General features: G+C 45.4%; 1 protein-coding gene across 1 annotated transcript in view; it reads right to left on the bottom strand.

Annotated features, from left to right (window-relative positions):
* Nucleotides 1-5559, bottom strand: part of frem2a (FRAS1 related extracellular matrix 2a) — a gene marked incomplete at its 5' end in the record, with an annotated part of 60150 nt that extends 54591 nt beyond the window's left edge. Inside the window, one exon of the mRNA XM_084564710.1 lies at nt 585-5559. Within this exon, the coding sequence (XP_084420836.1) occupies nt 585-5559 (4975 nt within the window). The remainder of the gene's footprint in view (nt 1-584) is intronic.
* Between the last annotated feature and the right edge of the window lie 10076 nt (nt 5560-15635).

Genomic DNA, 15635 nt, shown 5'->3' with positions numbered 1-15635 from the left:
ATACGATCCTCTCCTTCTGTCCTGCTTCATTTAACAAACCACTGTAGAGAACATCAGATGTGAACATTTCCCCAGAGATGCAGGAATAATAAATTATTCATCTCTAACCGTCTACAAGACATTTGCGCGAAACATCAGCCTCTAACTTTGGTCTGCTAATTATGATTTGATGAGCAAGGCACATCTAAATCAGGCCCCCACAAATTAACTATTGAAATTCCCGAGCCGGAACTTGTCACACATATGAATAATTATTACTCCATAAATTAAAATCTGGTAGGCTGTGTGAAAAATTATTCAGAACATACAGGTTTGCAGGGAATTTAAACTTCTAAGCTTCTGTTTCTTTGAAGTATCACATGATACATTTGGGTAATATAATATTTAATTAGGGAAATTATGATTACAACTACTTCTATTAACCAAATAAGTGCTTTTTACATTTTTAAGATGGGCGTTTTTCATCTGTCTTTCACCAGATATGACAACTTAACTGACAAAATCATTTGATTGTGTGATCCACATGCAATATTCATGCAAAAGTAACACATTGAAATACTTGTGGGTGTTTTGTCAGAGCGTACCTTGACTGAATGTGTTGATGGAGTTGTTTCCTTGTCCCGTGTTAACGATGTAACCGTGTTTGGGCTGGGCGGTGATGTGGAACACCAGGGTGGCCGGACTGCTGTCTCTGTCCTCTGCCCTCAACGCTTTGGAGCTGATGGGGAACCCCAAGTGTCCTGTGTCCAGAATCTTCAAAGTGGGTGCTCCTTTATTCACCACAATCTGTGGGACGCCATTGTCCATCGGCACAATGGCGATCTTCATGGTCTGAGGGCGCCTCGTCTCGAAAACAGTGTCGGGGAGAACGTAGAAGTCAGTGTGCGTGCCGTCGGTGACAGTAAAGGAGAAGGAGTCCTCCGATGATTCGGTTCCATCGTGTTTGTAGCTGATGAGATTTTCATTGAGGTCTTGTTTTGTGAAGCTGGTGACGGGCGTGGTGTTGTTGTGGAGCAGTTTGCCGTGAACAGGCAGCTGGGTGACGGTAAATTTGATCAGTCTCTCGGCCGTGTCCTGGTCCTCAGCAGTGAGCTCAAACGGTGTAATCAGCTTGAGCTGGCCTTCAGTGACAACTAGGCCGTTCACAGTCACAACAGGTTTCTTATTATCGACATCCACAATTGAGACTCTGAATGTTCTGAAAATGGGATTGAAGCCGTCAGTGACTTCAAACTCAAAACTGTCCATCTTCACCTCATCATCCGAGGTGTGGATGTAGTAAATCTTACTGCCAGCCAGTTGGAGTTGAGTGAAAGACACAATGGGCATCCCAGGAGTATCTGTACACTCCAAGTGGCCCCTAACTGGGGCCCTTGTGACAGTGAAGACCAGGTTCTCATCAGGGCTGTTGAGGTCCGTGGTGCTGAGAAGATCTGTGGTCAAAGTGACTCTGCCACCCTCTCTCAGAGACACACCTTTACTGACCACATCGGGGAAAACCATGTCGATACTGCCCACAGTGATGTAGAAGTAGCGATCAATGAGAGGGTTCATTCCATCAGTGACATCGAACTTGATCAGGTCTCGGATGCCCTCCTGTCCATTGTGTGTGTAAACTATGAGCCCTGCGTCGATTTCAGCTTGTGTGAAATTCATGCCAAGCGTGACGTTCTCCACAAACCCAGAAGGGGTTTTTCTCTGCAAGAGTCCCTGACTGGGGCCGAACCGGATGATATATGTGAGCGCACTGTCATCTGAGTCTAAATCGGTTGCTTTGAGCACTTTGTTGTTGATTTCTTTGCTCTCTCCAATTTCCACCTCCAGACCGTCATTGATGAGCATTCTTGGGGTCTCGTCATCGACAGCGATGATCATAACCATGGCCGTTTTCTCAACAGAGTACTTTCCATCAGTCAGAACGACATCAAAGCTGTCCTCTGTTGTCTCTGAGTCATCATGCTCATAAATAATACTTGATGCCTCTCTAATCTGCTCTAACGTGAAATTAGTCACCAAAACGGAGCCAGTGGACAGCTGGTTTAAAATAGCACCATGTTTGGGAGGCTTGGAAATGATGAACATCAGCTCCTCAGGTGGTATATCAGAATCGGCTCCGTTCAGTATTGGAGTGTCGATGACGATGTTCATCCCCTCCATCACAACTATCTCCCTCAGGTAAATCTCTGGCTTTTCGTCATTCGTGGGGATGATAACTATTGGAAAGAAATGGTTCTCCGAGAAATTGATGCCATCAGAGCATCTGAATGTGAACCTGTCCTCCACTGGCTCTACGCCCTTATGAATGCTTTGCACATAGTGAATATTTCCCTCCCTGATGTCTCTGATGGTAAAAGCACTGATAGCTGTTCCTGACCTGGACTTTTCTGAGCCGGGGGCAGGGGCTATGTTTTCCACGTAGCCAGCAGTGGGCTGGACAATGATGGTGCAAAGGATATCATCTGTTGGAGTGTCGTTGTCATCAGCGTCCAAGTGCTGAGGGCCAATGGCATATTTTTCTCCTTCAATGACGCTGAATTGAATCCCAACTCCGACCTCAGGCGCCTGGCTGTCAACAGGAAGGATAGTGACACGGACGTGGACTCCATTGACCTTATTGCCACCTACTGTCCAATCATCAGACATGTCTGTGAGAGTCAAGTTGAAGCCGTCCTGCTGAGAGATAAGCCCTATCTCTCCACCAGTGTGTGCATACACCACCACACCGTTAATTATGTCAGCCTGTGTAAACCTAGTGGCGGGCACTCCCTTGACCAATATCTCACCAATAACTGGAGGATTTTCCACAATAAAGGTCAGCTGCAGGTCATCAGTGTCATCATCGTGGCCTTGAATCACATTACTTGTGATTTCTGTGGCTCCGTTTTCCAGCACATCTATATGAGAGCCGATCGTTCCCTCGGGCAAGCTGACAGTCGGGGTTTCGTCATCGACAGGCTTCACATTAACTTTGACCGTTATAGTTACAGTATGAATCCCATCACTGACGTCCAGCTGAAATTCATCGCTCACTGTCTCCTCTCCACCGTGAACGTACAAAATCTTCCCCTCTGAGATGTCCTCGAGTCTGAACACCCCTTTTTCCTCGAGGTCAGCGAACGCAACCTGGACCTGGCCATGCTTCGGGGGCTGGATCAGAGTAAAGGTAATTAGTTTGCTCTCCGTGTCGAGGTCTGTGGCATCCAGCTCGGCGATGGTGATGATCTGCATGCCGCGTTCGAACACGGTGAAGCCGGTGTTTGTAATCTGAGGGGGTTTGTTGTTGACGGGCTGGAGGTAGATGGTGAAAGCCCCCTCTGCGCTGTTCCCAGCTGTGTCTTCAACGGTGTAACGAAACTGCACGACGTGGGCAGTGATTCCGAGCTCAACATCTGGGGGGCCGTAGGAGATCTTGTGGTGGTTGATTTGGGCTTGCGTGAACTCTGTGACTTCAGTGTCGGGGCTGTCTGTGAGAACCAACGAACCAAACAAAACCGGGTTATTTTCATCCGTGTCTGTCGGGGGCTGGATAACAGTGTATTTGAGGTCACGGTCCTCAGAGTCCAAATCAGTGTAGCGCAGAACCTCTTTGCTAAAGTGAGTGAGCTTGTACTCCTGAACGGTCATCTGCAGGGTTGTGCCTGGGAACAGCTCAGGGGGTACGTCGTCGATGGGCAAAACACGGATTATGAAAGCGCTCTCTCCTGATACATTAGGGGGATCATTGTCATCCTGAACTGTGAATACAAACTGATCCATGACTGTATCGGTGTTGTGAGGGCCTGTGTGTTTGTAAAACAGCTTCCCGTCGGTGATATCTTTCTGAAGCCACTCTGTAACCTCCTTCTCATAGACTTCATCCTCAGCATTGAACTTCCAAGAGGAGGGATCCTCTGGTGCGTCTGATTGTCTTACGAGCACAGTGCCAATTGTAGAAAAAGGGGGGATAATGGTGAATTTAATAGTCGAGTCCTCAGAGTCAATATCAGCAGCGCTGAGCATGAGGGGCGATATAGGCATCATTTGATTTTTGAACAGCACCAAACCAGTGTTGGCATTTATAATCGGCGGCTCATCATCGGTGGGAACGACTGTAATAGGAAAGAGGAATTCTACTTCATTTTTTCCATCCGTCATCTTGAAGACAATGTTGTCGCTGTACGTGTCACTGCCGTCATGCTGGTACACAACAACGCCCGCTGTAAGGTCGGCAGGTGTGAAGAATTTCCTGTGGGAGCCCAGCACCATGAGGTCCCCGTGGCGCAGCCCGTCCACCACTGCGATCGTGACAGTGTCCAGGTTGTCCTCGTCGCTGATCTCCAAGTTGTGGGCGCTGAAGAGAGGCCGAGACTGGCCCTCGTACAGCAGCTGACCCGTGTTGCGTGTCACGACGGGGGCCAGCGAGTTCATGGGCTTCACGACGATCATAAAGGCAAACGGGTCTGAGACGGCCCCGTCCGTGTCCACCACCTCAAACTCAAGCTGGAAAATCCTCTCAGTGTCTGAATCCAAGGAGGGTGGCTTGTAAGCTATTTTCAGATCCCGCAAGTCTCTCTGGTAGAAGGACGTGATGGGGAGGTTCCTGTCATCCGTGCTGACTATGTAGCCCTCCTCGTACGATAAAGACGAAGTGATGTTGAAAATAAGCTCATCTGGGTCTGACTCTGCATCTTCAGCAGCGAGCATATCAGGGGTGAGGGCAGTCATGACAAACTGGCTGACCTCCATCATCATCATGGACACAAAGCTGGGCTTAGGAGGAGTGTTTTCTTCTCCTTCCTTGATGCGAATCATTAGATGAAAATACTCCTGCTTCACTAGGTTGCCTTCCTTATCGTGGAGCTCTACAACCATGGGAACGTAGTCCCTGTTGGGAGACTTGCCTTCAGATGTGTGCTCATAGCGGATGTCAGCTTGCGTGAATTCATCACAGTCCATCATTCTGGAAAGTTTACCACCATCAATGAGTTTTCCGTATCTGGGCAGGGGGCTGCCACTGGACAGGGAGGTCACCTCACATTTATAAGAGTCTCTGTCATAAGTAAACTCTAAAATCTTATTATCGATATGACTGCTGATCCCTTTGAGATTATCAACAATGAGAGGCATATTTTTGGTGAGCAGCTCCAGCTGCGTAAAAACTACTTCCACCTCCATCATAAATGGGATTATAACGGTTTCAGTTTGCGCGTCATACCTGAGCTGCAGCCTCACTCGGTCTTTAGCCGGGCTCCTCGATCCGTAGTGAGAGTATGTCACATCACTGGGGCCGAAATCGCATGGAAACTTTTTGGGAGAGAGATGCCCCGGTCTCTGAGAGAGAGGATCATTATCCAGGACGGTGATGCTGCACCGGTCTCCCGGCTGCGTCTGAATCACCAAATCATTGATTGGATCGATGAAAACCGATCGCCCGAAAGGCACACGTATTCCGTTGTTGGCCACCAAGATAGCATCTTCGGACAGTTCTGATCTCAGCGCGTAAAATAATCCAGAGCTGTCGGCTTGCGCGAAGACAATACCTGTTACTGAAAAACACAGGAGAAGTCTGTAGAGCAGCATCTTCGCAGCCGATCCTCAGACAAAAAAAAAAAAAAAACAGCCTGTCTCTGCCAAGGTGTAGTTGGCAAACGCCTCGGTCGGTGTGTCTTTAAAAAATAAAAATCCCCAAAGTGCTGCGGGGAGTCAGAAGGATGCCTACGCGGTGACTCCCATGCATCTATCCGCCCGGACCCTCGACATGCTCAGTGAGAATAGCGCGCATGAGTTTTAACTTCAGACACTTCAGAGGCTGCGTAAAGCGCTACCGCCCATCTCTGCGCATATTGGAGGATTTTAAAGGCTTGTTACCTCAGCCTCGTCGCAAATGGGCAGCTCAGCTGACAGTCACGGGGAGGTGGGGACTACTGGATGAACTGACACGCACAGATGCAATTGATTGTATTCCAATTACACAGTGTCCCCTGTTAGAATGTGAAAGATATAAGATTTCTTTAAAAAACATCTTTTTGAAGTAACCTTAACTGATGAAATTGGGAGAAACAAAATCATATCCTATGTGGCTTCAGGTATTTTCCATGACAAAAGAGAAAGTTTAACACCTCCACTAACTTTCTTTATGTTAAAACAGATTTAGTTGCAATGACTCATACGAAATAAATAATTTATGCAACCGCAGGTTAATATGTCAAAGTGGCCATTTATAATTATTATGGTCAGGCCTATTAATTAAGACATCCTAAGAAAACTACACATATTGATTGGGTTCCTGGGTCCGGTGTGACCATGGATCATTGTTACATGCCATCCATCGCCCCAATATTGATGATACAAGTTTTAGGCTTAAGGCTTTATTCCCTAATTAAAGGGCCACTCTCATTAGTCAGCCTGCTCCTGGCTTATTAATCCTCTGTAATGTTCCTCCTCGTTTGCTCTACTGTAACTCCACAAGCTGAAATGTGAATAAGACGATGGGAGCAAAAAAAAGAAAAAAAAAAAAAAAAAAGCCAGGGCTGCTTATCTGTCATCTATGCACGGGTCCATCCATTTATTCATTCTGCTGTTTATTTTAAAGGCGAAGAAAGAGTTCAGTGTGGGCCTCCAAAACACTTGCTGACCTTCCCTCAAGCAAGAAAGAGAAAGTATAAAAGCCTCCCCTCGCCATCGCAGCGAGAGAGAGGTTGACCCTGTCCTTGTCAATCTAGACAAGTGAACTGTAATGCAAAAATAAAAAATAAAAAATAAAAAATAGCAAAATTCCTGACATAACCGTCAGCATAAATATGTGAAATACACATTCAGCTGTCACCGACAAAGAAGAATTGTGGATTGCTATTTAAGACTGGAGAAAATTTATCTTACTAGACCTTGGTGGTCTTACAGAACAAGTCAGAACATGTGTCAAGCATAAGTCATGAGCAAATAAACCAACTTCTATCCCCCTTCTCTGTAAACAAGATTTTTTGAAGAGATGTTCTGCGCACAACGTACACTTTCTACCATTTCAACATCGGCATTTAGCAGTTTGAGGAAAGCGATTTGCAGCAGCTCTCCAAAAACTACCCCGGTGAAATATGAAACACGCGCTTTAGAATTTACATCACTTCATCTAATGGGAGGAAAATCCCCACAGCATGAATAACAACTCATTCCGGTGCCATTGCCGGGGTTTGCTGCAAACCAGCCGAAAGATTTTTTTGATTGCTATGAAACCGGTTACATGTTTCCAGCATGAATATTTGAAACGTTGCGCACGCTTTCAAACCTGACGGGCTCGAGCCTTTAAAATCCTCACACATAACCCCCGAACATTGGAAGCGATGCTTGTGACTGCATTTTGTTCCCAACTCTCCACCACCCACGTTTAAAAAGCCAGGTGATTAGAGGGTTTCTAGTGCCTTGTTATTTCAAAGTACAAGGCACCCCCAGCTTTTTCCAGCTGCCATACGCTTTATGTGCCCAGAAACATTCTTCTTGTGACTTTACATGAGAAGAAGCCACTCAGATATTTGCACACGTTAGGTTTGCACTGTGGGGACATAAGCAGATTACACCGAATGCTGAAAATCTGATGAGAGGCGGAGGGTGGGACGAGAACAAAGGAGGCATATAAAGAGCATCATTAGGTTGACAAAATTAGAGACTGGTAAACATGTTCAGCTGGAACTTTGAGCTGCAGTGTTTGTTCGCCGCGGAATTGTCTTCATAGATGAGGTCACAAGCTGTCACCAGTTTATGTGCCTCTCATTATTATTTAGACGGTCCTGATGGTCATTTCACAAACCTCTCTTCTCTTCCCATCTGACTAATTAGCGCAAGAACTTTAGCTCATCCCCGCAGCCCATCTCTGTCAACGGCCAAGCGCAATGAAACTTGTTTTAAAGTTCAGCCTCGTCCTCTTGACATATTCGAACGGTGCACGGGATGCGGGGTTCCTCTGCTGGGATACGGCCACACGTGGAGATGCTGGGGTCTGAGCCTTCAAAACGGATGACAGCGTGAGGGTTACCCTTCATATCGCTGCATTTGCATAAAAGTTTGGCATGCACGTATACCACAAATGACAAAAGAACGCTCCCTAATTACAACTAACTCATTTGAGCAGACAATCTGTGATGAGCTGGAGCCAGACACACCACTGAAAGTCAAACGAATGTTCACCACTGAAGTGAGCACAGTTTTTGCACCATTTTACGGTCGCCGTGAAAATGCCTCGAGGTTGTTGTTGTTGTTTGGGCTCTACCCGGGGTTTTGTTAATGGCTTTGTCTGGTTTACAATACAGATTGTATGCAAGGCGGAGCCCATAAATTCTGTCTGTGCCGCGAGGAGAAAATTTGTTTGCAGACAAACACCACCCACACACCTCTGTCCCAACAGAGTGAAGAGGTAGGAGTTTAAATCTTTGATGCAGAGGAAGTACACGGGATGCTTTTCTGGGGACGATATCTGAGCTTGATTCGTCTCTGGCATCGCGAGAAGACCTCCAGCAGGAGCCAATGCGAAAAATCAGCTAATTGTTCAAGATGCTTCACGTTTTGCATCACCTCTGCTGCTCAGGTTGATCTAATAAATGGCGCATAAGGAACCTAATGAGTAATGAGTACATCCAAAAAGTGAAGAGCATCTTTGGGTTCTTGACTAAAGAACTTTATTGGTATATTTCATTAAAGATGATTCAAAATTAGGCACTTTGATGGGTTTGTGGCCAAATGTACACAAGGGAGATGAGTCATACAGCTTTTGTTCCATACATGTGAAGGATCCATGGCGAAAGTTTGAAGTCAATAACTTTTGTGGTATTTCTGATTCGGGTAATTGGAAATTGCAAGTCACCATTGTTAGAGAAAAATGGACAACATCGGCCTTCGCGCTACCTCAAACTCAAGGGCTCATCAAGCGGGATGGTCGATGAAGACACACCTTGAGTGGCAACAGTGGGAAAACAGGCGCTTTCTTGCAGCACGATGAGGAACTGAGCCGCTGAATTCTGCATGTATGCATGATCGCTGGACCAAGTGTGTAAAACGTAAGCCATAAACGTACCAGTCACTTCATGTACTACATTTTATATAGCCACTTTTCACATTAAAGCTTTTTTAGTATGTAAAGTAGCTCAAATCATCAGTCAAAATGCTGATTACTTATTAAAAATAGTAAAAGACTCTGTTTAATGCTTTACCTTTACCTTTCTTAAGTATTTTTTCCAGCTCGTTATCTGTACCTGTACTTATTTTTACTCAAGTAAAAGGTCTGAACGCTCCTTTGCCTGCGCCAACATCACACAGCTGTTCCTCTTATGCTTTCAACAGTCATCGTCCATGAAAGGAGCCGGGCCTCCTGTCACTCTCTGCTCTGTCCACACTATCTCCATAACCACTTACGACCTGTTCCTTCTTGAGGAAGCAAACACATAAAAGCAAATGGCTCGACATGCAAAACCAGTGGTTATATCTCCCCGCAGAACCAACCTGAAATTACTTTCTGTCTGGGTCAGCTGAAAGTGTAACAGGAAACCCCCCACAATTTGCACATTCACAGCAGGGACGTACAAACACGTTAAAGATTCACATCTGGTCCGTCTTTGTTCCCATGTTACAGTCGTGGAAACGTGGGCATTCGGAGGACGCACCAGGAACCCTTTCCTCCAAACAGACACGTTAGCGCCGCCGCTGCTCTGTAATCATCAGCACAATGACCGTGTGAGTTTACGCAAAGTGCCATTCCGGCTAACGTTTACTGTCTGGAGAAACTGCCAGTTTGTTCCTGCGTCTCACACGCTCATTTCCATTACAGATGACAATGCTTCTGCAGGCTTTCTGCCTTTCAGTTAGGGGGACAAGGTTGTCATTATGAAGCAGAGGAGAATTGGGTAAATATCTGCTGTATCTGTCAATTTGTTTCTTGCTTGATTACACAGAAAAGCTGTGAGAAAAGATTGACTTTCAACAAACCACTCTAGCACTTTCGGGCTTTTGAAAAACACTCCAGTTTTCATCCTTTTCTGTCAGGACTAACAGGTACTGCACTTCTGCAAAAGTCTTTGTTTCCCAGGTTGGCGTTCACTGAAAAGACTTTTACCTTCAACCGCAGAAGAGACAGTATTGCAAACTGCCAGGCATTAATGACTTGTTTGCAGCGTGTGTGCGTGATACTTCTTTCCGGCTGCTTGGCTCGGTGACATGCACCCTACGGAGTACGTTCTCTCTATTTCATGTGATTTCGCAGAGGTGATAAAGTCTAATAAGGGACAAGCCTGCCACACTCCATCACACATCAGACAAAGCACTCAGCCCTCGGCCCTGCGGGCGGTGTCACTTTGCGCTGCCTGTTGTCGGCTCTCGTGGCTTGTTGGAGGTGAACATTTGTTACACTACTTTTGCAGCATTTTCTTGCTATGGCGCATTGTCACGCAGTGCACGGACTGACGATGGGGAAGAGGAGAGAAGAGAAGAGAAGAGAAGAGAAGAGAAGAGATTTAAAAGAAACCAATTAGAGTAGATATAAGAATAGAATGATTTGCTGTCTCACAGTATAACCAAAGATTTTCTGTAAGACAAAAAGAGAAAGAGAAAATAAACACATCTATTCTTCTTAAACCGACAGGTGAAAGCTTTAAATGCATTCATGTTTTCCATCTAAAGGACCTGGCAAAGAAATGGTACAATTATCATTATTATTATTATTTAATAGGCTACTGCTCTCTGGTGGCGAAGAACAGCACAGCACCCCAGGCATTCAGTCAAGTACCAAAGCTGATGATATTTTAAAGGCTGCATTGACAAAAAGTGAAAAACATCCAGCGATAGGATCTAAATCAGAAACGAGACATTCAGACCTACATGTATCTGGCATTTTTGTCTTTAAAGGGGATTTGTATTTTTACTCTGGCCATGGAACGGCTTTAAGAGCTCTTGCTGCATCAAGGTCGAGAACGGTTGATTCTGAATAAAGATGAACTATTAGAGAGAGAAGTCAGCGACCTCCGCCGACTCGCACAGAGTAAGCAAATCCACTTTTCAAGCGCTCTTCAAGTGAGGATCTTCACCGTGACCTTTGACATTACTGGCATGTGTTTGATCTCTGCGTTTTTGTTTTGTTTTTTTTCGCCTTCGCAAAAAATGTGCCAAAGCGACACTATCGCAGGTGTAAAAGAAAGGAGAGAGAGAGAGAGCCCCCGTTGCTAATTACAAAGTCTCATCCGCCGACAGACAGTACAGCTGGTTTGAAGGTTAACAGCCCCTCTGTATGACACCCTTTCCCTTTACTCCAGATCTCTTCTTTCCTCTCCGCTCCAACGAGCTGTTTCTCGTCTACAAACACACATGCACATGCAGCACACGGTCCCTCTGACATTTAATATCAGAGCGCCAGTGAGATCTCAGTTACTGGAGGAAGACGCCTCCGGGGAGTGCTTTAATGCCTTTATCTTACCAGCGGTCACACAACATTTCACTGTAACTGGTGACAAACACACTCTCACCTGGGAAGTTGTGTGCGTAGTGGGATGAACTCGCGCTGCGGAGCGAGAAGAAGAAGAAGAAGAGGCGAAATGAGGACTCTTTTCTAAAACAAAGTGCGATGTCTACACATACTGCCCAAGGGCTTTCTCTGAACTTACTTTGATGACTCAAAAGGGCCTCACGGGACAGAAATCAGAGGACAGGAGATGACCCGTCCCGCCTAACCTCACAGACTCCCACCTCAGACAGAGCTTATCTCTCTTTAACACAGAGGCAAAGTCCCCACAAAGGGATTAACTTTAGCAGGGGCGATGAAGGAAAGTTGGATTTAGTCGGTTAACAGCGCAAAAAAAGACAAAACTTTCAGGGGGTGCAGTACATTCAGCAACTTCCTCCATCCTGAATGCCCATTTCTCTCAAACCTTACGCCTCACAGTTGTAATAAAGGCTTCCTGGAGGACCGAGTCGACGACCCTCATGACGTCAGCTTGTTTTGCAATGTTCCTACATTATAGTATATGTGCTACGAGCACATAGAGGTTTAAAAAAGGCTGTGTGACCTCTTTCAGGGTGCACACGCGTGCCTTGAGCAAAATGCTAACTTTAACATGCTAGCAGGGAGCAGAGATTAGTGTCCCGTCTACTCCGAAGTGCAGGTGGATATACAATATACCTCTGCACAGCGACTGAACACGATATCACTGAGCGTAAACGAGCCGCTTTTGGAAACGCACTCCGCCAAAGATTTCGCTCGTGTCTGTTTTGACCAAACTGTTTGGATAAAGCACACAGCAAAGCCCAGCCCGTGGCTGTTTTGTACTTAAAATACACACTCCGAGCGATTTAGGAATACTCCCACGAGCCCTTGATGCACGCTGGTGTCGGAAGTTAGCGCAGAGAGAGAGAAGAGATAGGGAGAAAGAGGGGATTATAAAAAGATTAGCTGTAGGACTTCCTCAACAGATTTAGGAGACCACTTAACTCAAAAACTGTTCCAGGCGACTTTCAAACGTTCTCATAAGTCGCACAGATTCTTCTTTTGTAGGTGGAAACAATACGCGCACACTGTAAAATCACAATGCATTGTTGTTGTTGGATGAAAACCTGCAGCACGTCCGATAAATTTATTTCAGTCAGGACTGAACCAATACTCCATATGAATCAGTTGCTACGGTACATCACATCCCATACCTCTATTTCTTTTATGAGGAATTCAGCAACCTTAGGTTAACTGGTTAATATTAGAAAAACCAGTATTAATATTCAGTATTAATATAGAGTGCATGTCAGTGCTGCATATGGAGCTTTATAGTTTAGAAGACCTGTATCACCCAACTAAAATTACAGGAGTGTTACACACTGATCAGGCATTACATTATGACCACCTTACTAATATTGTGTAGGCCTCCAAAACAGTTGTGACTCACCAGAGAATGGACATGGACCTTCTGAGGGTGTCCTGTGGTGTCTGGCAACAGGATGTTGTTAGTGGGGGCCTTTGGGGTGGACCATCCCTCAGATACTTGATCAGTTTGGGACCTCATGAATTTGGAGGCCAGGTCAACACCTTGTGCTGTTCTTCGTGTTTTTTGAGTTGTTCCTAAAGCGTTTTTGTGTGTGTGCCTGTGTCAGTCTGGCTGCTGCCATCAAGGAGTGTCACTGCTATGGGGTGGGGGTGCCTGGTCTGGTCTAGGTGGGTGCTACATGTCTAAGTGACATCCACATGAATGCCAGGTCCAAAGGTTGACACAAGATGGTCAATGTTAATCACTTCTCCGGTCAGTGGTTTTAATGTTCTGGCTGATCGGTGTATCAAACGGCTAGATTTCATGGGTTGCCATTTGGACACAGAGAAAACGGATCGTTTTGCATCTGACAGCTGTGTGTGTGGGGGGGCCTTCTTTATAGATGATGTGTTATAAATGTTGTCATGTTGGATTTTAAAATTCATATCAGTCACAGATGCATTCATGTTTGAGAAGAGAACTGCAGATGGGGTGTTAAACATCCCATAAAAATTGTTTCATATCAAAAGACATGTAAAAAAAAGAAACAATTATCAGCTTTTGTGTAAAAATCTGTACCACAAAGAACAATAACACTTGGCACTTGGGTGTTTTTTAGTGTTTGAGAACCAAGAGATAAAGCAACCCCAATTTAAAACCACGTTATCTGTCTTATTTTCGCCTGAAGGATATCAGATGCTTAGATAAAAAACATACTTTTGGCATGCACATGAATTGGAGAGAAAATTACAGCGTATCTGAATATTCTTGGCGCCTAAATATCTATACTCTATCAAGATTAATTGGGTTGATGTTTGGCAGTGGAAGCCCTACCGCCTGTGAATCTGTGGGGTTTCCTCCAGCTGTCATACTAAATGTGTGACGGAAGGGGGCAGAATTAGGTCACCCACATAATTAAATAATCTGGATGGTGGAGCCTCCAGTGGGTTTTTATCAGTGTCCCGAAGGCGTGATAAAACCTGATGCACACGTGTTCGGAGTGGCTGCTGCGTGCGAATGGAGTGAAAATGAGCGGGACAGGTTGCCAGAAGTGAGGCCGCTTCCATCCCCTGACTTTCTATCCGGCTCGCCGACCTGTGGCCACAGCGATGGCCTTATCTGTGCCGAGTCGGAGAAAGATCACCAGATCTCATTTTAGATCGGCTGCCTTTAATGGGAGGCCCGGGGTGCACACTTGACGCACCGTTTATAAGCGTAGGGGGTGAAAAAAATAAAAAAGAAGGTTGGGGAAAAGGGAAAAACCTTGTTTTATTTTACACACGGAGGCCCGTGCGCTGCCGCTGCCATCAGTCACTGCCATCCTCTTGACAGCATCCCTGCATGTGTGTCATGTTTAAACTAAAAGACAAAAAAAGCAACACTGCTGGACACTTCAAACCGTTCTCTCACTCCAGGCAACCAGTCAATCAATGTGACAAGTTTAAAATTTAAAATCCTGCACTGTAACTCTTAAACAATCAACCACAAACCTACTGTTTTAAACAAATTACACTGAAACAAATATCGAGGCTCCAATTTAAGACGAATCCCTTTGTGTTTCACCAATCCTCTCACATTTCCTCAATTTAGCATCAAAAATGCTAACTCAAGCCACAGCTGCACCACACACTCCCTCCTCACTTTCTCCCACTGTTGCAGCCGAGACTTCGGGGCCGTGCAATGTGACATGTGCCCGGAGGATCTGTTTGGCAGCGGAGCCAGCAGACTGTGTTGTGTCGTGTTGAAGAGATGTTTTCCTGCACGGTGCAATTGCTGAAGCCTGAAGTGGGCACCTCCGCCTCCGCTGATTAAAAAGTTCTCCTCATGTGTGAGTTTCATGGTGACACTACAGCGGTTTTAACTGAGCATTGCTGACACATCCTGCAGCTGGCTCGGGACAGAGAGCTCTGAAATGTCTGAAACGTGATTATGAGCCATTTCTTTCCTGATTAATGTTAAACCGTAGCACCCGTTAATGTTTAAAGTGTGATTTTTCAATTTCATGCCGTCAGGAGCACAAACTCAGAGGGTGTGAAATTAGCAGATTTCTTGCTTTTGTGTTTAAACAGATTAAATGTAAGTTTATTCCGCATGGGAAAATGTCAAATATCTTTATTCAGACCCGAAGACAACCATTAACATACAGGGGAAGAAAACACAAAAACTTGCTTTTTATTATTTTGCATTTTTCTGAAAATTACCACAAGCACGGCAGCACTGTGAAAGATAACAGCTGCTGCATTCGGGGCACTCTGTGGTCTTTTCCAATTCCCGAAGTAAATTTCTGGTCAACGTGCCCAGCAGCGACTTTGATTAAAATAAATGAGAAAATCCATTTGTGATGGCCCTCCTGCTCCTCCCCACCATCTGAGTCTGCATCCTAATGGGTGGTGCCACACAACTACGAGCTTTCTGTTGTGTATTACAGCGTGCACATCCCATTACTCTCTCCAGTGTGTTTTTTTTTCTTCTTTATTTTTTTTTGGTCTCGGGTTGAGGAAAAAGGAGCCAATCCAGGAAACAAATGGTTCAGACCTTTTCAGACGATAATGATGAATGTGGAGGGGATAATAGACTGCTTCTTTGCATTTATCAGGTTCAGAAACAATAAAGCAAGCTGCAGAACAAACTGCTAATCTGCCTATTAGTCATTATGATTTAGATGGGAATGCT

This window comes from Chelon labrosus (genome assembly GCF_963514085.1).
Source record: "Chelon labrosus genome assembly, chromosome: 17".
NCBI lineage: Eukaryota > Metazoa > Chordata > Actinopteri > Mugiliformes > Mugilidae > Chelon > Chelon labrosus.
This window is presented reverse-complemented; position numbering and strand designations above follow the sequence as displayed.